We start from the raw sequence: 22,637 nt of genomic DNA on the forward strand, positions 1-22,637 counted from the left end.
TACTAGTATTTGGGTGATTTTATGAACATCCTTAAGTTTTGGAGGACCAGCATTACCTAACATTAACTAAAATTTTAACTTAAAATTTATATAGTGAGACCTTAGGAAATTTTATGGCAAGCCTGTAATTTAAAATTTTTTTTAATTTTATTTTTTATAAATTACAGTTTATTCACTTTGTGTCCCCACTGTAGCCCCTTCTCTCATCCCCTCCCAATCTCACTCTCCCTCCCTGATCTCCTCCCAAGCCCCTCCCCAAGTCCACTGATAGTGGATTTCTCCTCTCTTTCCCTCTGACCCTAGCCTTTCAGATCTCATCAGGACTGGCTGCATTGTCTTCCTCTGTGGCTGCTCCCCCATTAGGGGGAGGTGATCAAAGATAAGCCTGTAATTTAATGTAAGTTCAAAGGGTACTGACTGCATTGACTTTATACACTTGGCTTTTATGAATGCCGGGAAAAAGAAGTGTATATAGTTTACTCATTTAAAGTTTGGATTTCACACTGATTTATATGTCAGGTTTCCTTAAGCTGGGGACTGTACTGAAACACAAAACCCTTCTCTTATACTCCTATCAACTGTAAATCAGTGCCCCCATTATGCTTATGTCTCTGGGATCTTTTCTAGAACCAAAGATTCTCCAAGGCTGCTTTGCAATTTGATACTCTGAGAATAGGATTGTTTATTTTTATTACAACTCCAGGATCATAAGTAGACAATTGAAAACAAAACTGGTTCTTTTTAAAGGAAGAATTTTTACATCTTCATTGAATACTTAAATGGTAATTTGTGTTGGAATATAATAGTATTTTGTGTGGTATGGAAGCTTACATTATAGTAGGGCATGAAATGTTAGCAGGAAGTTAGCAAAATAAGATAGCTCGGATGCTGTGCCATTTTGTAGAAGCAGTCATTAAATACCATAAGAATTGAGGGGCAGAGATCACTGCCAAGAGCATTTCATCCAGTTCTAGCTTAGGTGTATGCCTGGTTGTGTCACTATGCTCGCCTCATGTATTCTTGGTGGCCCCTCTGTTGATGGCTATATCCACCCCTTCCTATCTCTTAATGCTCATTTCTCACACCCTATTGCTTTTAAAATGCTTTCTCTTCTGAGGCCCAGTTTTCCTCTTTTTCATGTGTGCTGTTCCAAAATAGCTACATTGTGGTAGGGCTGGCAAGTAGAGTAGGAGGGGATGGATACAACACTTTTTTTTTCTTACTTCAAAGTGAGCAGCTACATTTACTGTTACAGAAATTGCCCTGTTAGCAAAAAAGAGTTGTTTTGTTTTTTAAATCTCCAGATGTCTGTCCATCTACATCCAGTACCAGAGCTCTGCCTCTTTTGGAGTCCAGAGCTCTGCCTTTCTTGGAGTTCTGGTTCTACTCACCATTCTTTCTCCTGTCACCCTACTCTCCAGAGTCCTCACCGATGTAGTAGCACATGCCCTTAATCCTAGTACTCTAGAGGCAGAGGCAAGTGGATCTCTGAGGCCAGCCTGCTCTACAATGCAAGTTCTTGGACAGAGACTGTATCTGTCTGTCTATCTATCCATGCTTTTTGAAATATTATCTTCAGGTTGTTAGAGTGTATCTTCCTACTTACAAGCATGTCTTTTTTCATGAAAAACTTGCATAAACTCTACTGAGCTTTTGTATTACCACCTCAACTTTAGTAGCCCCGTGTATACCTGATATCTCTAGGAGAGCCACAAGTCCATTTTAGGCAACTACTTGTAGTAGATTACTTGTTGGTAACATTTTACATTTGTATGCTATTAGCACTAAAGTTTTAAGAGAAAGTATTTCAGATGTTAGTGAGCTATTTAGTATCGAAAGCCACATAGAGTACAATGGACGTGGACCATGGTTCATTGATTGATAGACAGGTGTAACCATGACCGTATGTGTAATTGCTTGGCCAGCTGCCTCCTTATAGACTCTAGAGATAACAGCTGCATTTAACTGTAGTTACAGGGTACATATGCAAATGGATGTGGAAGTGTATATTATTAAAAACCCCTTAATTAAAAGAGTGGCATTTTAATAAAAGTTAAATAACTGAAATGTCTCAGCAGGTAAAGGGAATTGCAACCAAGTCTGAGTTTGATTCCAGAAAGCCACTAGTGGAAGCAGATAACGGAGTCTTGAAAATTGTCCTTTGCCTCCACACCTACCCCCGCACTCACATACATACATTTATGTGCACATGTGCACACACACACACCCCAAATGAATAAATGCAAACTCTTCATTCAAAAAAAGATTCATTTACTCACTTAATATGTATACAGGGTTCTGCATGCGTGTACACCTGCAGGCAGGAAGGGGGCACCAGATCTCAATGTAGATGGTTGTGAGCTACCATGTGGTTGCTGGGAATTGAACTTAGGACCTTTGGAAGAGCAGCCAGCCAGCGCTTTTAACCTCTGAGCCAGCTTTCCGCCCCTCCCCCCCTTTAAAGGGTAAGTTCTTGTTCTTGTAGCACTCCTCATCTGCAGAGCAAAATGGTTGAGGACAATAACCTGCGTGCTTGGTTAGTTTCATGATAGATCCATGTGTAGAACACATGAAAGAACACAAGCAGTAATATTGAAATGGGTGATAGTGAAGATGTTTGGAGGAAGGAGTTCTTAGTGTGAGTCATAAAGAGTAAGGACAAGGCAGGCAAATGGAAGAAAGGAAAGCCATTCTGGGTTGAAGAGTAGCAGGGGAGACAGGCATGTGGCACATTTAAAAAGCTGTAGATCTTGAGGGCCATGGGTTATGCTGTTGCAGTGAAACCTGCTATGGCCTTTTACTAATTTGTTTATACCTGATTAAGAGTTCTACCTTGGGAAAATTATATTCTTCCTGGGAATAAAACTGCTCACTTCAGAGTTGCTACAGTGTCCACATGAAATAACATTCTTAAGTCTGGTATGCAGTAAATAGTTAATGTTATTATAGGTGTCCTGGTCATTTTTAGAATTCAATTTTTCCTGTTAGCATTCTGTGATGACATGTTCTCAGTTGCTTATTTAGTTGACAGTGCTTTAGACACTAGCCCTCTTTTGTTATAATGGAATCAGAAAGTTTAAATACTGAGCCTGAGTTAAAGAGCCTAGCAGCGACGGCACGGTGACCCAGTGGTATAACACAACCTGACACAGGTCTCATTCCTTTCCAAAGTTCTCTTTATTGGTGTTGGAGCTAGTTGCTAAAAGTCACGGAGACATCAACCTATAGCACTTGCGACAATCTCAACAAAATACTTTAACAATCCCAAACTGATGAAATTGCTAAGTACATTTTTTAAAATGCTGTGTCTTCCGCCTGCCCTGTGGTGTAGGTGTGGCCCAGCAGCGCAGCATGAAGAAGCTCAGTTAGGGATGGGCAGAAGGGATGGGGTAGCTGCAGCTAGCTCTTAGACACTGGGGGTTTCGTATGCAGGCAAGCCCTGGTTAATTTCCTCACTGAAAGAGAAAGAGGGTTTAGAGTACTTATCTTTTAAGTCTGATCTACTTCATTTATTAATCATTTATTAAGCACATAACAAATAATTTGTGTATTAGTGTTCAGCATGGTGTGGTCAGTAAGGAACTTATGCCTCATTTAGTGGAATAAGCAGATATTGAAAGAATTCTCTTTCTTATAGATAATTGTAATTAATCAAATTCTGTGAGAGAAAAAAAAAAAGCCCAAAATGATTTATGAAGAGATGAAGTATTAGATAAGAAAGGAAGATTCAACAAAATATAGGAGATGATAGGGTAAAACAGGTTTCATGGTAGGCCTTGGGGAATGGTGAAAATGAGCTTCTGTAAGGCTGAAAAATGACAGTAGTGTCTTTGGAGTAGAGGGGGCTAATACAAAACCCAAGTCGTGGTCATGAGAAGAAAAGGAAAGCTGTTTGCAAGGCATCTTCAAAGAACCCAGATAGCAACTGGAAAAGTAAGTTCTCTCAAGTAATTATTTCTTGTGTTAAGACTGTATTGTTTTAAAGATGCATTTTAAGAAATTAATTTTACGAACAGAGCTACTTTAGACCACAACTTGTCTACTCAGGTAGAGTAGTATTAGGACTGGGCATTTTCCGACCCTTTTTATTTGATTCCTCCCCCCCTCCCCTTTGAATCTGGTCTCCTTGGAAATTGGAGCATGCTGGATTGCTTAGATTGGGTCCTTTACTATTGAAAAATCAAAAGCCAGAGGGAATCTTACCCTGTTTTCCTGGCTGAGAGTATTGTGTGGGTGTGTGCCGTGCAGCTGCGCTGTGGGCTTCTTGGCAGTCAGACAGGGCAGCTCTCCATGTAGTTCACTGCAGAAGGAAGAAGCCTCCGTGTAAAAGGCTACTTTGACTGGATTAGATTCAGCAGAATGCATCCAGGCCTGAGCTGCTGGCTGATAGCCTTATTTGTTTGGCTCTGTGGATCCAGCGGCCTCAGGCCATATATAGGTATTATGATGGACATGTATCAAAAAGAGAACATGAGAAACACTTTTCTCTCAGTATAAAATTGCCACTTAGCAATACAGTTTTTAAATAAGGTTTTTACTATGATTTGCTTAAGTTGTTTTTTTTAAAGATCGAGTATTGAAGAAGGCAGACTGCATAAAAACATTGCATGCAAATGTGAATTCAGAATTATCTATAATTTCTGAGAATGCTCTTTTCCTACATCCGTTTGTGCACAGATGGATTCCCAGCACTGCATTTGTCACTTCCGTGTTATCTTCAGCCCCTTTTGCCCCTTGTGTGGGCTATAAACTGTTTTCCCAAATCCTCATATTAAGTGTATACAATATGCAACTCTGTTTTTTGCCGTCCCTTGGGGGGGTAACCCATTGTTGTCCTTTATCCTCTGTAAGCAGAGAAAGGCCTGTGCCTTAATTCTCCTGGTTTTCTCCTGGTTTAATCTTTGCTCTTCGTTGTTGCTTTCAAAGTATGTAGAGTAAGAGTCTGTGGTTAGTTTGCCTGGGTTCAAACCCAGTCTTTCCTAATGTGATCTCTCTCTGACTTTCTGCCTAATCCTCAAAAAAACAAAACAAAACAAAACCCAGCGGCATTTGTGAAGACTTTAATGTAAAGCTTTCTTCTCTGGTTGAATAGTTTTCTCTGAGCTCTTCAGAATTCTGTGATTTTATTTTAGGTTTTAGTTGATAATAGTCAAGTCAGAGGACTTATCCCAACCCTTCCTCCCCCACCCTTGCCAATCTGTCATTTCTCCCACTTTCTTTAATGACCAGCATGATTTAAACTTTTCTTGTCCCCCCCATCTTCATTTCTAAGTTGCTCCACCTGAATCCTTGCCAGAGGCACTTAGGTTTCACAGGGGCAAACGTTTTCTTCATCTGCTCGCTACTGTATGTCACAGTGCTCAGACTGGACCTGACTCTCAGGGTGTTTCACAGTATGATATGCATTGATGGGCTGGGTGAAGTGTCAGTTAAGTCTGTATGTGGTAAGTTGTCTACACCGAGAGAAATGTATTATTTCAACATTTAAAAACTCTGTATTGATGCCTAGAATTAGTCTTACTGCTGTTTGTATTCCTTGTATGTCTTTTTTCTGTTTTGATCCTGTGCCTTTTAGAAAGCAAGTGTGGGTCTCATTATTTTTAAGGTTACCATAGAGTGCTAGATACTATTTTACTACTGTTTATTCAATTTAATTGAAAATTTAAACTTCTTTTAAACTTTCATAGATGAGTTCATATTTTAATTTTGAAATCCCTGTGCTTTACAATGTACTTTCTTTTCTGCCTTACAGTTCATAATTGGACGCTTGAGGATACCCTGCAGTGGTTGATAGAATTTGTTGAACTCCCACAATATGAGAAGAATTTTAGGGATAATAATGTGAAGGGAACAACACTCCCCAGGTCAGTGTTTACCCAGAGGGGATTTCGTGCATTGAGAAGTATATTTTAGATGCCACTTTTCAATTCTGAATCTGCAAGATACTTCTGGGGCTGATAGTATAAAGGGAATGCTATAAATGTATCTGTTTTAAATATTTTATCCTTTTTATTATATTTTTATGTTACATGTGTAGTATGTATATATACATATGTGTGTTTGAGGTGTGAGTGTGGGTGCATGCAGATGACATGACATAGCATGTGTGGAGGTTAGAGGACCACTTTATGTGGTGGTTTGTGCCTTCCCTTTGCTTGAGGCAGGGCCTCTTTGTTATTAGTCTCTGCACATAGCAGCTTAGGTGGCCCCAAGCTTCTGAGGAATCTCTTGCCTCCACCTCCTAACTCGCCCAAGAACTATCTATTCCATGAATCCCTCCACCCTCAACCTATCCAGAAGGTGCTTACTTTCCATTTGGCTTTCAGTGTACTTTGTTTATCTTTAACAGTCAAACACTAGGCGCTGGTGACTGCTTTTCAGCTGCTGCTCCATAAAAGCTCCTGAAATAAGAACAGTTTTTAACATCTGCTAAAGTGTTTATTAAGTCCCTTAGAAATTTTGCTTTTCTTTGTGAAGTGACAGTAAAAAGCTGACATTAGTTAATTATTATTAAATACTTTCAGTTTCATAAATTTCACAATTATCGTAAGTTATAATAGAAAGTAACTTTAGAAAAAAAACAGCCAGGCATGGTGGTACATGCCTTTAATCCCAGCACTCAGGGAGGCAGAGGCAGGTGGATCTCTGTGAGTTTGAGGGCAGCCTGGTCCACAAAGAGAGTTCAGGACAGCCAAGGCTACACAGAGAAACTCCGTCTCGAAAAACCAAAAAAAAAAAGCAAAAAACAATAGCTCATCAATAAAGCAGCACAATGATTAGCCTCTAGCAGGCTTTCAGTTGCTAAGTTCTAAGACAGGTTCTGGTGTGCATAAAGCAGGTAATCCAGATGAGCTCTCAGTGGAGATCAGCAGTGTGTAAAGCAGTAAATATGCTGCTCATGGATGGAAATTTACATATTTGAAATACTGTGTTTATTATATATAACTTTCTTCTTTATATGCAGGATAGCAGTTCATGAAACTCCATTTATGATTTCCCAGTTGAAAATCAGCGACCGGAGTCACAGACAGAAACTTCAACTCAAAGCACTGGATGTGGTTTTGTTTGGGCCTCTGACACGTTAGTATCTGTCTCAATGAGTGTGATACAGTAGTGTACTCTGCCCCATTCCCGTGTTGTGGAAGAAAGCAAAATGGAGAGGAACACACAACCAAGAAGAGCCACTCACTAACTGTGAAGGAAATGTGGCTTAGCTTTTCTGCCACAGAAATAGGAACTTTCAAAAACTAGTTACTAATGTAAAAAGCTGTGAAACTGTGGCCAGGTGATAATTGGAATTTCTAGATTAAAAACCGTGGGTTATTGTAACTGTTGATGTTATTACAGCTGGATGTTTACTCACTGACCCTTAAGAATATGGCTGTTTAGCTGCTCTGATGGCACGATTAACAGTGTCACTAGCAAGAAGTTTTAAGACCTAGATCAGAAACAAAGATCCCCTAGAGGCTGTAGAAAGTGATACTATTCTAGGAGGAACACCAAGTGAATACTGTTACTTGACTGGTTTGAAAGGAAAGGGTAAGAAACTTTCATCGCCAGGCAGCAGTGACCTGCACACCTTTAATTACAGCATTCAGGAGGCAGGGACAGGTGGATCTCTGCTAGTTCGAGGCCAGCCTGGTCTACAGAGCAAGTGCCAGGACAGCCAAGGCTACATAAAGAAGCCCTCTCTTTAAAAACAAAAAACTAAAACCCCAAACCACTGCCCCCCAAGAAAAGAAAGAAAGAAAGAAAAAAAAACCTGTTATATCATATTTTTATTTAAAAGTTTTTAATCTGAACAGGAATACTTTTTTCCCAGAACTTTAATATGTTTATTTAAAATTTTGGAAAGCTTTCAGAGGAAGTGTTTGAACAGTATATATTTTAGAAGAATCTTTTATTGTTTTAGAATCTTAAAAGGAATAACAAAATTAATACAGGAACTATGGCTTTTACAGAATAGTGGTTAGGAAACTGACGTTATTCTCTCTGGACTGGAGTGTCTCTGGGATACATGTTGAGGTGGGACTCTTCTATTGAAAGCTGGAGGGCATGGGTCAGTGGTCACCTGACTTTGAGCATGATTCTGATTTGGCTGGAGCTAAGTGAATAGCTGCTAAAACGTCAGAATTCCTCTTTGTGAGCTGGTGGGCATCACAGGAGAGGACGTGGAGCCTTCTGAGAATGCCTAGGATCCCTGAACTTTGCTACTTGCCCTGAGTTCTTGACCGAATCCACTAGGTGATTGTTCTGTGTGAAATTTTGCTTTTTCCCAGGAGCTGATTAGTGAAAACAGGAATTAAGGTAGAGAGTTTTGTGTACGTGCTATTTGGTTGTGTTCTGGGGAAAGGTGCTTCATAATGCAGAGAATGTGGTACTGTCAAGTTGTTCTCAGAAAGTGTTGTAAACATGCATTTTAATGAGCAAACAAGCTAAGACATTAATGATGTACTACCTTTTAAATATGTTTGTTTTTAAATTATTGCAAAACTACCATAGTGTAGTACCCAAGCTAGATTTCATACAAAAACTAATGTTGTCAAATGAGATACATTTTAATGGAGTTTTCACTTACCTCCTTCTAGTATATGGTTCTTAATGGAATGTGGGACTGGTTGGTCCACATATTGTTCCAGGTAGTCAGATAGTAGAGCTCATGGTGGGGTGAAGCCTGAGCTGAATCTCTCAGTTACAAGCAGACATTTAAACAAACCCCTTGAGACTGTAGCTGCATGTAGTGCATGTCTTGAATGGCTGGTGAGGGTGTATGCTCTGGAAATACGGAACACTGTGACTTTTTACCATAGAAGCAAATATGGATGCACCCTGGACTTGCTAGCCTAGCAACTTGAGATTTTTATAGAGTTCATTCACAGGAAGCATGCAGAATGTCTTGTGGCAGGAGTAGTAAGCATTTGGGCAGTGTCTTGGGGTTACTGTTGCTGTGAGGAAACACCATGACCAAAGCAACTTGGGGAGGAAAGGGTTTATTCAGCTTACACTTGCACACCACTTTTCAGGAAGTCAGGACAGGAACTCAAAATGAGAACCTCGAGGCAGGAGCTAACACACAAGCCACGGACGGAGGAGTGTTATTTATTGCCTAGCTCCTCCTGGCTTGCTTATCTTGCTCTCTTAATAGAACTCAGGATTACCAGCCCAAGGGTGGCCCCACATTAATCACTGATTAAGAAAATGCCCAACAGACTTACATATAGCCCCCATCTTATGAAGGCATTTTCTCAATTGAAGTTCCCTCCTTTCAGATCACTTAAGCTTGTATCAAGATGATATAAAACAAAATCCACAAAAGGCAACTTACCACTATAAATTATATTTCCTTAGAGTATTAAAATACATTATATTTCATTAGCTATCATGCATCTCTCTTTTAATTTTCCCTGGAAAGTGGGTATATATTGACAGTCAGGACAAAGTTAAAATGATATTTGAGTAAAGGTTTTTATGTTTCATGTTCCTCAAGACAGTAGCTCTTGTGCCTTCTGACCTACACGGCATTGCTGAATTGACAGCCTGGTAGGTTAGGGAAAAGGACCCTGCACATTCCCTCCTCCTAACTCCTGTATCTCAGACAAGTGGCCACCTAACTGACATTACTAGCTAGCTATGGCTGTTTGTTGGTCCTCCTCCCAAGGGTCCAGCCCTTGGGTGAAGACAAGGGAGTCCAGGCTGAGGTGGTGAGAGGCGCAGGAGTCACTACACAGACAGCGGGAGTCAGGTGAATGCACTCCGATGCAGATGCAGACTCCTTTATTCTGGAAGAGAGAGCTCGGTATGTAGCTTTGGGCAACCAATCAGGTTCCTCCACACCATCTCCAAGCCTGCCATTGGTTGTTGGTCTCTGGCAGGCCCCCCATTGTCAGGCTAAGAATTCTTGCAGAAGCTGCCCCAGGCCTTGAGCCCTAGTTGCCCCTTGTTGGGGATGCCCACAGTCGTTGAAGCCAGGTTTCTCAGCTGTGTCCATGGACTAGTTGATAATGTTTGTTACTAGTACAGGGTATGGGGAAGAGGCTTTCCTGTCAGTTGTAGGGTGTTCAGGAGTATTCTTAATCTCTACTCAGGGAGGTACCAGTAATAACTTCACCCACGTTTTGTGTTAATAAAATATTATCTGCCTGGGGTGGGATGGGTATATTGCCTCAATCTTTATGGACCACTGATGAGGATAATTTATTGCATAACCACAAGCATGGGGACATGCTTTTTGGTGAGTGTTCGGTTCTCTACCTTGTGTTTCAGTGATAGTGACCTGGCCTGACTGAAGGAAATAGAAGCAAGACATGAGCTCCCTTTAGTCTGTGAGGCTTCTTTCAGTAGCATGGGTGTGGGATGCAGCCTGCTATGGTCATATGTGTTTTCCCTGTCTCTCTGTAGGTCCCGTAGAGTAGGTAGAGAAAATAGGCATACTGACGGGTGGAGGAGCTCTGATCTTGTAGAGCTCTGGGGATTCGTATCTGGGGAAGGAGATACTTAGTTTGGTTTGCTTCGGATATCTGCTTTTCTGTATGTTTACACTGTGTTACACTCAAAAACTGTTTGTTTTTTTTTCTTTTTAATAGGTCCACCTCATAACTGGATGAAGGATTTTATTCTCACAATTTCCATAGTAATTGGTGTTGGGGGTTGTTGGTTTGCTTATACACAAAACAAGACATCAAAAGAACATGTTGCAAAAATGATGAAAGATTTAGAGAGTCTACAAACTGCAGAGCAAAGTCTCATGGACTTACAAGAGAGGTAACTAAAGCATATCACTCCACCTGGGCATGCATGGTGGCTCATCCTGGGGATCCTGGTACTTAGGGGGATAGGGTCAAAGCTAGTGTGCTCAGGCCCAGCTTGTGCTACATAAGAACTTGTCTCAAAAATCCAAAATAAAACAAAATTAGTTACTAAAACCAGTACTCTTGTTCTTCACATAAGTAAATATGGCTTGTGAAATGTTACATGCATGAATATGTAAACACTTATTTTATATTAGGGTCCATCCATATTAGGAATACATGTTCATTTCACTCTGTATATTCAGAGAATTACAACTTGGAAATATATGTAGATCAGAGGAAGTAAATCAGATGAAAGCAGAATGTAGTTGAGTTTTACTTTCAAATAGATTTAAATGTTTATGCTTCTTCAAAGTCTTTTTGCAGAGGCTGTTTTCTTCAGTCCTTGTCTTTTGAGCCCAAGATAACAAAAGATAGCCAAATATTAGGTTGCCTCATCTTTAGTCTAATTTAAGATTAATAGAAATACTATAAATTCTGATTTTAAAAAGTATGACATTGTTTGCAACAATATTGTTTTCATAAAAATGAAAGTTTGGATACTTGTGTAAGGAATTCTTTTTAATTTATTGTTGTCTAAGACTTGAAAAGGCTCAAGAAGAAAACAGAACTGTTGCTGTAGAAAAGCAAAATCTAGAGCGAAAAATGATGGATGAAATCAACTATGCCAAGGAGGAGGCCTGCCGGCTGAGGGAGCTGAGGGAAGGCGCCGAGTGTGAGCTGAGCCGGCGCCAGTATGCAGAGCAGGAACTGGAGCAGGTACTATCCTAAGGAAGTGTTTCTGCTGCTGCTCCAAGGAGCAGGCCTCCGTTTCCTCTTCTTTATTTGTTTCATCTTCTGTATCTGTATTTTTTTCATGTATACTCATGTTCCTCAGCTAATAAAATAATTATTTAGCATTGATCAAATTCATATTTCAAAAAGATCAAAATGTAATTGAAAGATGAAGTTGCCATCATGCTTCTTCCATGCAGCATTAGTTCATGGTAGGTTCATTGCCTTAAGTACACTTGAGGTGTTTATTTAGATCTCTACTCTTTGAGTCCCTAACGTCACCTCGTAAGAGAAAGGACATCCAGTTTTGATCTTCTGTAAAGTTAAAGGCTGCAGATATTGAGGATTTCTACTAGTTGTCTCTTTGAAACCTGTTAGATGGTTTTAGAACAACCTGCTAAAATCTTCAGAGTTATCTGCAAAGATGTCCTTTTGATGTCTGCTTCCTCCACTCAGGTACTCAAAATAAGATGGAGTAGGCTTTCAGACGTTTCACAGTGCCTTCGAGACGGGAGAATTGTGGCAGAGTTTCAGTGGCATGCGTGTATATCAATTTCCTATTCCTGCAGAGACAGATTACTACAAGCTGGGCGGCATATAAATGTAGATTCATTATCACTCTGAAATGTGTCTGCAGGGCCCTTACCCCACTGGAGCCTATGTGGGAGGTGCTACCTTTCTTTTCCCATTCTAGAAGCTGCCTGTGTTTCTTATCTTAGGGGCCTTCCTTTATCTTCAGACATATTCTGTGAACCTGTGTGTCTGTGATGCCATCTCATTTTTCTGACTTGGCCATTTATTCACTGAGAAACCGAGAAACAAAATGAGGATTGGGAGACTTGTTCAGAATTAGTTAGTTGTAAAGCAGGGACAGGCCTCGCACTTTGTGTACTGTTGGTGCACTGAGGCCTCTAAATTGATTGTTAAGTACAAGATTCAGAATTATTTGATAAGGTTTTATTGCATCTGTGGCTCTAAGCACAATTATTGAGCACCACTGTTTTCTTCTAAGGCGTTCTTTTGGAGAATTTGTCTGACTGAATTTTGGACTCTCCTTTGTTGCCATTGACCACACATCTCTCTTGAAAAACCATCTTAATTCTTTTCCCTTTGACTTCAGTTCATTAAATTTAGGTCTCGTTACTTTTGATGTTTTTATCTATTTGCAGGATTTTTTATGTAATAAAATTTACTGAAACATTTTTTAAAAACTATTAAAATTGACCCTTAGACATATTTTGTAGTTATGCCCAGCTTCCTGGCAAACCTTTTCTGTACAGAATATAGGAGAGTCAAGAAGTTGCCAGAAAAGGCCTAGCTGAAGGTATATGGTGTCCAAGAACTGGGTATGCCCCTTAGAACACTCCATCTGATTTCTGGCTGGTTACCAGACTAGGAAAAGCTTCTTAGCTAATTATCTAACTTTGCCTATGAGTAGGAAGTAATCAATACCTTTGTCTTTATTAGCATATGTTAACTACCCTCAACAGTAGGTTTTATTATGGCATTCTCAAACATACATAATGTGTTTTGTCACATGTCTTTCTAATTAACCTCTTCTGTTCCTCTCCTGATCCTGCCAATCACTCTTCCCATGTATTTCTTCTGCTTTCATGTCCTTTTACTTGTTTATTTTGATGGCCCAATAAGTTTGGTTAGATTCTATAAAGGTTCTTTCTTTTGTGGCAACTAAAAAAGTCTCTCCTTAGCCAAGTGAACATCACTTTCTTAATAACAGTGTTTGACAAGTGACTGCCTCACATTTTATCTCTGGTTTTGGCACAGAGAACTTTGCATGCCTTTGTAGACTCTAAGGTCACTGCAGTGGGTACCAGTTGTGCCTGTATAAACATAATCCTCATGTCATCCTGAGTCAATCAAAGATGGCTTAAAGGAGAACAGGGGGTCTTGTAGTGGCCCAGCATGACTGTATTCATAAGGATCACGATCTTATGAGTGAGCGCAAAGACCCCTGCTTCTACTGTCCATGGCTTGCTCTGAGCACCAACCCCTGTGTTACATAGAGAGGGTTGTAGATGAGTAGTGACGTTAAGTCACTGCTGCCGTGCCTCACACAACTGTTATGCAACAAAGGCAGGATTTTGTGTGTTTTATTCCAAATCTGTGTTTTTCCCTACTGTTCAAAACTTCCTTTACTGAGGTAATGAAACTGGAAAATTAATTTATGTATTTCCATACAGTATCCTATAATTCCAAATAGTTTAAAACATATTTTCCACCGAGTTGAGATAACTTCAAAATGATGTTAACTAATTTGACTTTGACCATTCTCATGGATAACAACATAACTCAAACTGCAGGTTAAGATTTTGATCAGATAACAAAGTTATGAATAATAGCTGTTAAACAGTTAATATGGGATGGTCATAAACTTCACAGGTTTGGGACATTTGACCGTTAATTTAAGCATTGCTCAGCCTCAAACTATGCCCCAAATACAGGGTTTCTGTGCAAAACAATTGAACTATTTTAAGATAATTAAATTTATGAAAATCTTTCCGATTATAGAGAATGACATGAGTGAGATATGTTCAGATCCCGTGTTTAGTACCCTGGACATTTAAATTACTGAATGTTTAGTTTCCAAGTCTTGTGAGAGAAAAAGGCTTGCTTGTGGTGTTCTGTAGGACTGCATGTCACAGGGCCTGCTCTCAAGTTCTTTCTTCCTGAGAGATTAGCAGGGACGCCACACAGCTTAGCCAACTGTCTTACTAAAGTCGTGTTGTCCCGTGTACATTACACAGTGAATCACACCAGGCGGGTGTTGCCTTAGAGGTTGCTTCCACTGAAAACGCCATATTTAAAAGTCCCAAGTTCCAACTGTTTAAAAAAACTTTTTTTGATTTATGGACTCTGTGTCCTGTTGTGATTTCTTTTTTTAATTTTGGAGTTTTAAAATATTTTTCCACACTGCCCAACAGCTGTTCTATTTCTTTATCAAAACTTTGTGTAGTCCTCTTCTTGGTTTACTCTGGCAAACAGAAAAGTTTATTTAAACAAGTTGGGTTTGTTCAGATCAAACATTCCTCTGCAGTTTGGTTCGGTTACCTTAGTGAGCAAAGTACTGTGCAGGTACGGGTTGGGTGCCAGAGTCAGTGTGCTCCGCAGTGTGCTGGGGCTCCGTGGAATGTTACAAGTCTGCACGTCAGTCCCACCACCCTGTCTAGATCCCAAGAAAGTGCTGTCTGTTCCTGCTTCGTCGTTTTCTGAGTGAGGCCTTTCTTTTGCTATTTTATTCCTTAGCTTTTATTACACGGAGCACATCAGATATCTTAAGTTTGTGGTTGTTTAGTTGGCTACCCCCCTTAAATGTGGGAGAAATACTTCATCCTTACAGGAAAGGCAGTGCATAGTTTCTCATGGGGAGTAGCAAATATATTCTTGTCCAGAACTGAATTTCTTGCTGTCTGTTGTATCAGAAGCAGTGGATGAGGTAGATGGGGGAACACACTGTAGTAAGAGAAGCACGAGAAATAACAGAGAGGGCATATGGAAATGAGAACTAGAAAGGCCACTCAGTTTTATTTAGGCATTGCTTCAAATCCCAGGTGACCAAAAACAGGCATTGTGAGAAAGTGGGATCAGTAATTTGTATGTTTTCTGTAATTTTTTTCTTCTGTGCCTGATTTGTCTTAGCTTGACAACTATAAGTTACAAAAAGTAAGTACTTCCACTTTTTATATGTGTGTGGGCACGTGTACTCCTTCTCTGACCTGTGACGTTCAGCTTGGCTTAGGAAATTGAGGATGCACTTAAAGTCAGCCCTAGTTTTGATAAAAGAAGAACCTTTAGACTTAGTGACTTTAAAAGGTTTTTGTAAAATGTATAATTGAATTATTTTTCATTTTCCTACCAACATTTATTTCAATTTTATCTTCCTTTGTGTTTTCTGTCTTTCATCTTCCCAGGTCCGCATGGCTCTAAAAAAGGCTGAAAAGGAGTTTGAACTGAGAAGCAGCTGGTCTGTTCCTGATGCGCTGCAGAAATGGCTTCAGCTAACACATGAAGTTGAAGTACAGTACTACAATATTAAGAGACAGAACGCCGAGATGCAGCTAGCCATTGCTAAGGATGAGGTATCCTCTTGTTTCATGAGTCATCACTCAGAATACTAAGACCTCAGTAAAATCCCTTCGTGATTCTGTTTTTAAAATTAGAGTGTCACGTAAATTGACTCTTGAAATTATTGAATTTTAGGTAAAATTACTTTTTCTAGAGAAATACATATATAACTTTCAAAATTACTTAGTGTCCTAGACAAATTGTCTTTATTATCACCATTGTAAACATTTTATACAGAGCTTTTCTCCTTCAGGTTGCTGCCTCATATCTGATGCAGGTTAGTAGTTACCAGAAATTCATGTTTGCTGTTTATTAAATTAAATTGTGTGGAATAAGAGTAAGCCTTAATCTGAATTCCAGAAAAATGCATAATTGACTCACTAACACCTCATTGCAGTACGATTTGGTTAATGTTGTTTTAATAGAAGAATCTGTTCTTTCTCAGCTATAGAAATAAGAGAAACACTTCTCTAGAACAAAGCTTTAAATATCTTTGACTCAGGAAAGCATGCTTTTTTTCTCACCGTTTTTTTTTTTTTTTTTTTTTTTTTTTTTTTGAAGACAAGTCTTTATCTTAGCTAATAATTTTCTACTGGTTTTGTGATGATTAATACAGTCAACATCAGGATCAGCTTTATTAGTAATATAAGTAATCATTTTCCTAAACCTAACTTTATTTTTACCTTTTGGGTTTTCAGGCAGAAAAAATTAAAAAGAAGAGAAGCACAGTCTTTGGGACCCTGCATGTTGCACATAGCTCCTCCTTGGATGAAGTAGACCACAAGATTCTGGAAGCCAAGTAAGAATGCCATTTTACTAGTCTGTCTGTCTGTGTTCAGCTGTGTACCATATAGATAATGTGTATTTAATCAGTGCAGCATGTATCATGACATACTTTATATTAATTCTGAAACTGGATAATTTCAGTTTCCATGGTCTCTTCCTGTCATATTGAAATGATATTTTAATATCATATTAAAAACTTCAAGGTGATAATTAATTCCTCTGTTGGCTTTTCAGGAAAGCACTCTCTGAACTGACGACATGTTTGCGAGAACGACTTTTTCGTTGGCAGCAGATTGAGAAGATCTGTGGCTTTCAGATAGCTCACAACTCTGGGCTGCCCAGTCTCACCTCCTCTCTGTACTCTGACCACAGCTGGGTGGTGATGCCTAGAGTCTCCATTCCACCTTACCCCATTGCTGGAGGAGTTGATGACTTAGATGAAGACACGCCCCCAATAGTCTCACAGTTTCCAGGTAAGTTCAGCAGAGTATTGGCTCAGGTTTTAAGGCACGTTGCCGCCATGCCTTTTTAAGGAGTGATATGCTTTGAAATCTTTGGGGACGAATACTTTTTTTTGCTCTTTGAGAGTACTGTATGAAATATTCTCACACATGCATTCTTTATGTATATCTTATATTCTGTCATAGAAATATACCTAATCAAGAAGCATGAATACTTAATTTACATAACTTAGCACACATTTTAGCAATTGTTTTATGAAACTATTGTAGGATTTTGCTTTTAAACCATTACTTCTCATTAAATTAAAATGAGAGAGGCCCAAAGAAAAGGGATGGATACAGCATTATGACTGCCAATCGCTATATAAATGACATGCTCAACTCTGAGGGAAAACTTCAGTAGAAAGAAAGATGGAGGCAATTGTTTGGAAACTGGTTTAGTTGCTAGCTCTGCTGTAATCAGCTCTTGATTCACTAGTCAGATTATGGCTTGTTCCATTCCCAAGACTTTTTTTTTTCCTTTCTTGTTCTTAGTATTTTTATTTTGCTTTTCAGTTTATTCTTTTATTAATATTGTTACCCTGCTCTGTGTAACTCATGAAGTACTGAATATGTTTGCCTCTAGCAAAATTAAACTGTGCTTGTTTATGAAAATTTAGATGTGATGTGTATATATGTATACATAGTACATTATATAATAAGTAAAATATTCTAATTGTTTTAAAATGAAGCTTGTGGTGTAGCTCAGGCTGGCCTCTTACCTGAGCTTTCTGAGTACTAGGATTATACATGTCTGCCAACATGCTGTTTTGCTAGAATGTAAGTTCTTCCAAAGGAAGCTTTTTTGTGTGTATTAATATTGCTTAGTTGTATGCTATGCTTTAGGGTTTTACTTTATGAAAAAACATTTTGCTAAGATAAAATTTGAATGCTTTAACTTTTGGCTTTCTGCAATTACAGATGTTTTCAATTTGTAGGGTTTCTTAATATTAGAAAGTATTTGAATAAATTTTTATTCTTATTGCCTTTTGCCTAGTTCATTTTTCCAGTATTTGTGACTTCTTGCAATGTCAATACAGTGAAGCTCCAAAGAATGGAGAACTGTGTTAATTTAGTCCTTGGTTGACTGAAACCTTAAGGTTTTTAGTCAATCAGGTCATCTTATCTGAGTACTTTCCAGTTTGACCTTTTCTGTTCAATGTTGCATCTTTCCTGAGATTGTTAGAGCACTTCTGATTGAATAAGAAAGTTGTGATCAAATTAAGCTCTTAGTCTGACAGGTAATTAAGTGTGCTTTTGCTATTTCCTGGCTTTAAGTCTGCTTATGGTGTAGTGAGGAGGCAGTGACTCTTCCAGTTAGAGGAACAACTTGTAAATTTGGGGAACACCTTCTCCGCCTTGTTCAGGTGTTAATAGTTGTAGCTACGTCAATTTTCACGCTGGCTTGCAATTTGAATTTGTCTATTCTATTGTTTGTATATGTGCCCTTATGTAACACTGATTGACAAATGCATACATCTTTTTTTGAAAAATAGGTGTTTTAAAAATAATTTTTATTTAAAATATCTACTTGTTACGGATCAGAATTGTATGTGAGGAGGATCCATTCTCTCAATTAACTTCTTTTCCTTGTCTGTTTTAGAAGCACTTTTGGTAGTTTGGAGGTAGCAAAACTTTTTTTTTTCTATTAAAAGAAAATAATTATACTGAATGTGTATAATTGGCATATGTTTTGAATAATTGTGGTATTTATACAAAGACATTTATACTTGTAAATATGAAAAAGTATAAGTTAATTTGAAATTTAATAGGAAGCTTTAGAAATTAATCTGATTGCTCATAGGATTGGAGAGCTGTGCCGCCACCTAGTGGCCACCTAGTGGTACTCCATTGTGCTTTTTTTTTTTTTTTTAAACATTAATACTTTTATTTTATAATGCAGGAAGCTACAGATCAGAGAAACAGGAAAAGTTGCTCAAGGTTACAGAATAGAGCCCAAACTGGGATTCAGACAGAGTTCTTCAATGTCCCAAAGCATGCTTTTCCTACCAGCCTGTCTGCCTCTTTTTACATCATATCCTTTTTATTATTTTCATCACATACTCTAGACATCTTGAAGCTCAGGTCAAATGTTGGACATTCTTTTATGCCAATGTTTTTGACTTGGTTAAAATATTTTTGTTTTGTTTTGTTTGTTTGTTTTGCAAGACAGGGCTTCTCCGTGTAGATCAGGCTATCCTGAAACTCACTCTGTAGACCAGGCTAGCCCTGAACTCAGAGGTCCTCCTGCTTCTGCCTCCAGAGTGCTGGGATTAAAGGAGTGCACCACCACCACCTGGCCTAACTGGCATTTTAGAAGCAAAAAGCATCCATTGTGCCTTCTTACAAGAGCCTAGGTTCTAAGTCTTATAAAACAAGGGCTGTTAGGTGTAAGAATAAAGTGCATGCTAGGATGAATGCGCTTCATTTAAATGCCTCCTTGGTGGTCTATGTTATGTGGTAGTTGTGCTTGAAATAATTGCCAGGAAGCATGCTTTTTGTATGTAAAGAAAGCAAAAGATTCTAGTATATATTATAAGACTGTAATTTTACATGAAGAAAACCCAGAAAGTGTTAATTGAAATATTTGTTGTGAGAAGAACGGAGGATAGAATTTCTCCTTCTCCAGTTTGTAAGCCTCTGCTATATGTTTTCAGAGTGCGGTGTGGCAGTAATGTGCTTTGGACTTCTTATAAAGCCCTTTGTATGTCCTTAAAGTCACTGAAAATGATGCCTACCCAACACAAAAGTAAACAAGTTGTATTGGTTTTCTGAAATGGACCACACCATCTCTCTTTCCCTCTTCTGAAGCTGTTATTCTAACACCTACTGAAGTATTCTTTGGTTTCACATATACCATTCATGGCACTATATACCATCGCTGCATACTGACAACATCTACATAAATATCGTCAAACTATAGGTATCACTTTGAAACTTCTTTGCTCTAAAATGTGCTTCAAAGTTTTTCTGTGTTTAAACATAGTTAAATTTACTTTGATTGTTTAACACGAGTCAACTCTACCTTGTTTATTATAGTTATTAACGTGATGTCTCCCTTTTCCTGCTGAGATTCCTTGTGTATTTCCTTTTAAAAAAAATAGTGAAAACACACATCCTTATGGTATGTAATATGCACAGCTCACAGTTTCTCGGGACCCTTTGAAATGGCTTTTGATCATTGGGAAAGTATCTCCTAGTAGTCATTGCCAAACTGCCTTCAGTAGGGTTTTGTTCACTTGCATCCACTGTTTTAAGAGTTGTGCTTCTGTAGCCTCACTCATACTGGGTATGATGTGATTGATTGGTTCTGCAACCCAAGTGAGTATGAAATAATACCACATCATTCCTAAACTTCCTTCCTTTATGTTCTGGGCGTATTGAATGCAGAAATTTAAACTGCTGCTTGGTCTGTTTTATACCATCACTCTTAATTATGTTTTTTTTTTTTTCCATTCTCTTTTCCTTTTCCTTTGTCCCTTCTCTCTCATTATTAACAATTAGGGGCTTCATATAACTTGAATTTTAAAAACTCTTCATTTGTGTATTAGTATTGTCTGGTGCTTTCTGATGGGTAGACTGTCACTTATAACCATCATTTTATTACAATTTAAATCATCATTTAGGTATACTGTTTATCATTATTTAGGTATACTGTTCCATTTTTCTTTTCTCCTTTTTGTTCTTTCTTGAAAATATGTTACTAATTAATGTTTTATTAAGCAAATTAGAAGTGAAAAATCTATCTGGCAGAAAGTGACTTTATTTTCACTTTTGCTGGAAAATAATAGCTTAACTAAATAACAGATGTAGATTTGATTCTGTATATTTTCCAAAGTGTTTTGAAGTTGCTGGTGAGAAGTTTGACCTCAGTCAAATTGTTAGAGTTTCTGTTTAGGCAATTTATGATTTCTGATTACTAGGAGAGTTGTTTTATTTCTTGTTGTTCGGTGGTCTCATCATAGCATGAGTGGTGAGACAAGACACTGTTTGTGGTGATGAGTGGATGGCTCCTAGAGCAAGAGCGACTACTGGGGGGATAGCACTGGCATGCAGTCTGGGGCTCTGTGTTGTCTCGTGGCGTGAGCTCCAGAAGGGCCGCGTTTCGTAGAGGGCACAAGAGGAGTGCAGCATGCATGAGGAGCTAGGTTGAGAAGGGCGTTCTTAGGCTGCTTTACTGCAGGAAGACACTGCGGATGAGTCTGTTGTTCTACGTTCATGGCTCTAGCTTGAGACTTGCAGTAGACACAGGGGGCCTAAGACAGGCTGAGTTCACAAGGACTTGTGTTCTGGAAGCAAGCTTTGGTTTCAGCTGAGAGACTTTGTACAGTCTTTATTTAAATCTTAAAGATCAAACAAGTTGTGATATGTCTAAGACTATCCATTGATACTTTAGTGGTTTTTTTCTACTGCTTCAGTATGAGTGTAAATAAACAGTATCATTCCTTACAAGTGTGCTATATTGACTTTAAATGTAAAGGTTATTTAGAGTAAAGTTTTAAGTCTTTGTTTTCAATAGTGTTAGATGTTTACAGTAAAACTTCATTTATATTCATTTATTTTAGTTCTACCTCTGTTACCATTTTTAGTACATTTGTGTTAATTGCTGTTTAATTTTCCCATTGGTGGTAGAGAATGGCAGTTGTTAATATTGTTGCTTGAATAAACATTAAACCTGATATTTTACATCAGTTCTTGAGTACACATTTCCAGGAAGACATTTAAGGGACATAGGTGGTTACGAGTGTTTTCACTGGGTTCTATTTTTCAGGGACCGTGGCCAAGCCTGCTGGATCTTTAGCCAGAAGCAGCAGTTTATGCCGCTCTCGTCGCAGCATCGTGCCGTCCTCCCCACAGTCCCAGCGAGCTCAGCTCCCTCCACATGCTCCTCTGGCAGCCCACCCTCGGCATCCTCACCACCCCCAGCACCCCCAGCACTCATTGCCCTCCCCAGATCCAGACATTCTGTCTGTCTCGAGTTGCCCTGCTCTGTATCGGAACGAGGAGGAGGAGGAGGCCATCTACTTCACTGCTGACAAACAATGGTATTGGCGATTAATGAATCGTGGCGCATGGGTCTTCTAGGTGGGACTGAGGGAGGAAAATGGGTGTGGCAGTTGGGGCAGTGCTGAATGCATTCTGTGATTACACAACAAGGTGCCACAGGCTCAGTGGCTTCACAGGACACCTGTTTTGTAGACATTCAGTTCTGTACAACTGACGTTCAACTGGGCTGACTGGGTTTTCTTCTGCTCACTGTACTAGAGGCTGAAATCAAGGTGCTGGCTGGGCTGCTTCTCGTTTGGAATCTGGAGTCCCCTTTGAGCCTCATGTGTTCCTGGCAGAGTTCAATTTTTTGTGTTCTATTGCTGAGGTCTTGTTTCTCTGCCACTCTGTGCATAGGTCTAGTTGCTTTCAGTTTCTGAGGGCCACCCACTGCTCCTTGTCAAGTGGCCTAACCCTCAAAGCTGGCGGCAGAGACTTGCCTTCTGTATGTCCCACCTTCCCTGACGTGCTTGCCTGAAAAATAATCTTTGGGAATCTCAGTGAGTTGAGGCCTTAGCATCTGTAGGTCCCTTTTCATTGGCACTCACATTGCACCTCTGAGTGGACCTCTGAGAGTCTTGTGAAGTTCAGAGGCCGCCACTCTGCTGCCTCTGCATTGTAGAGGCTGTTTCGAGATGTA

General features: G+C 39.2%; 1 protein-coding gene across 1 annotated transcript in view; it reads left to right on the forward strand.

The window, feature by feature from the left end:
* Positions 1-22,637, forward strand: part of Stim2 (stromal interaction molecule 2) — a 138,800-nt gene that overhangs the window by 110,669 nt on the left and 5,494 nt on the right. The window contains exons 6-13 of the mRNA XM_055623802.1: positions 5,753-5,864; positions 6,965-7,080; positions 10,584-10,761; positions 11,390-11,567; positions 15,512-15,679; positions 16,364-16,464; positions 16,686-16,924; positions 21,723-21,996. Coding sequence (XP_055479777.1) covers positions 5,753-5,864; positions 6,965-7,080; positions 10,584-10,761; positions 11,390-11,567; positions 15,512-15,679; positions 16,364-16,464; positions 16,686-16,924; positions 21,723-21,996 — 1,366 coding nt within the window. The remainder of the gene's footprint in view (positions 1-5,752; positions 5,865-6,964; positions 7,081-10,583; positions 10,762-11,389; positions 11,568-15,511; positions 15,680-16,363; positions 16,465-16,685; positions 16,925-21,722; positions 21,997-22,637) is intronic.

The sequence above is a fragment of the Psammomys obesus genome, unplaced genomic scaffold (assembly GCF_907164565.1).
Source record: "Psammomys obesus unplaced genomic scaffold, mPsaObe1.curated_primary_1811, whole genome shotgun sequence".
NCBI lineage: Eukaryota > Metazoa > Chordata > Mammalia > Rodentia > Muridae > Psammomys > Psammomys obesus.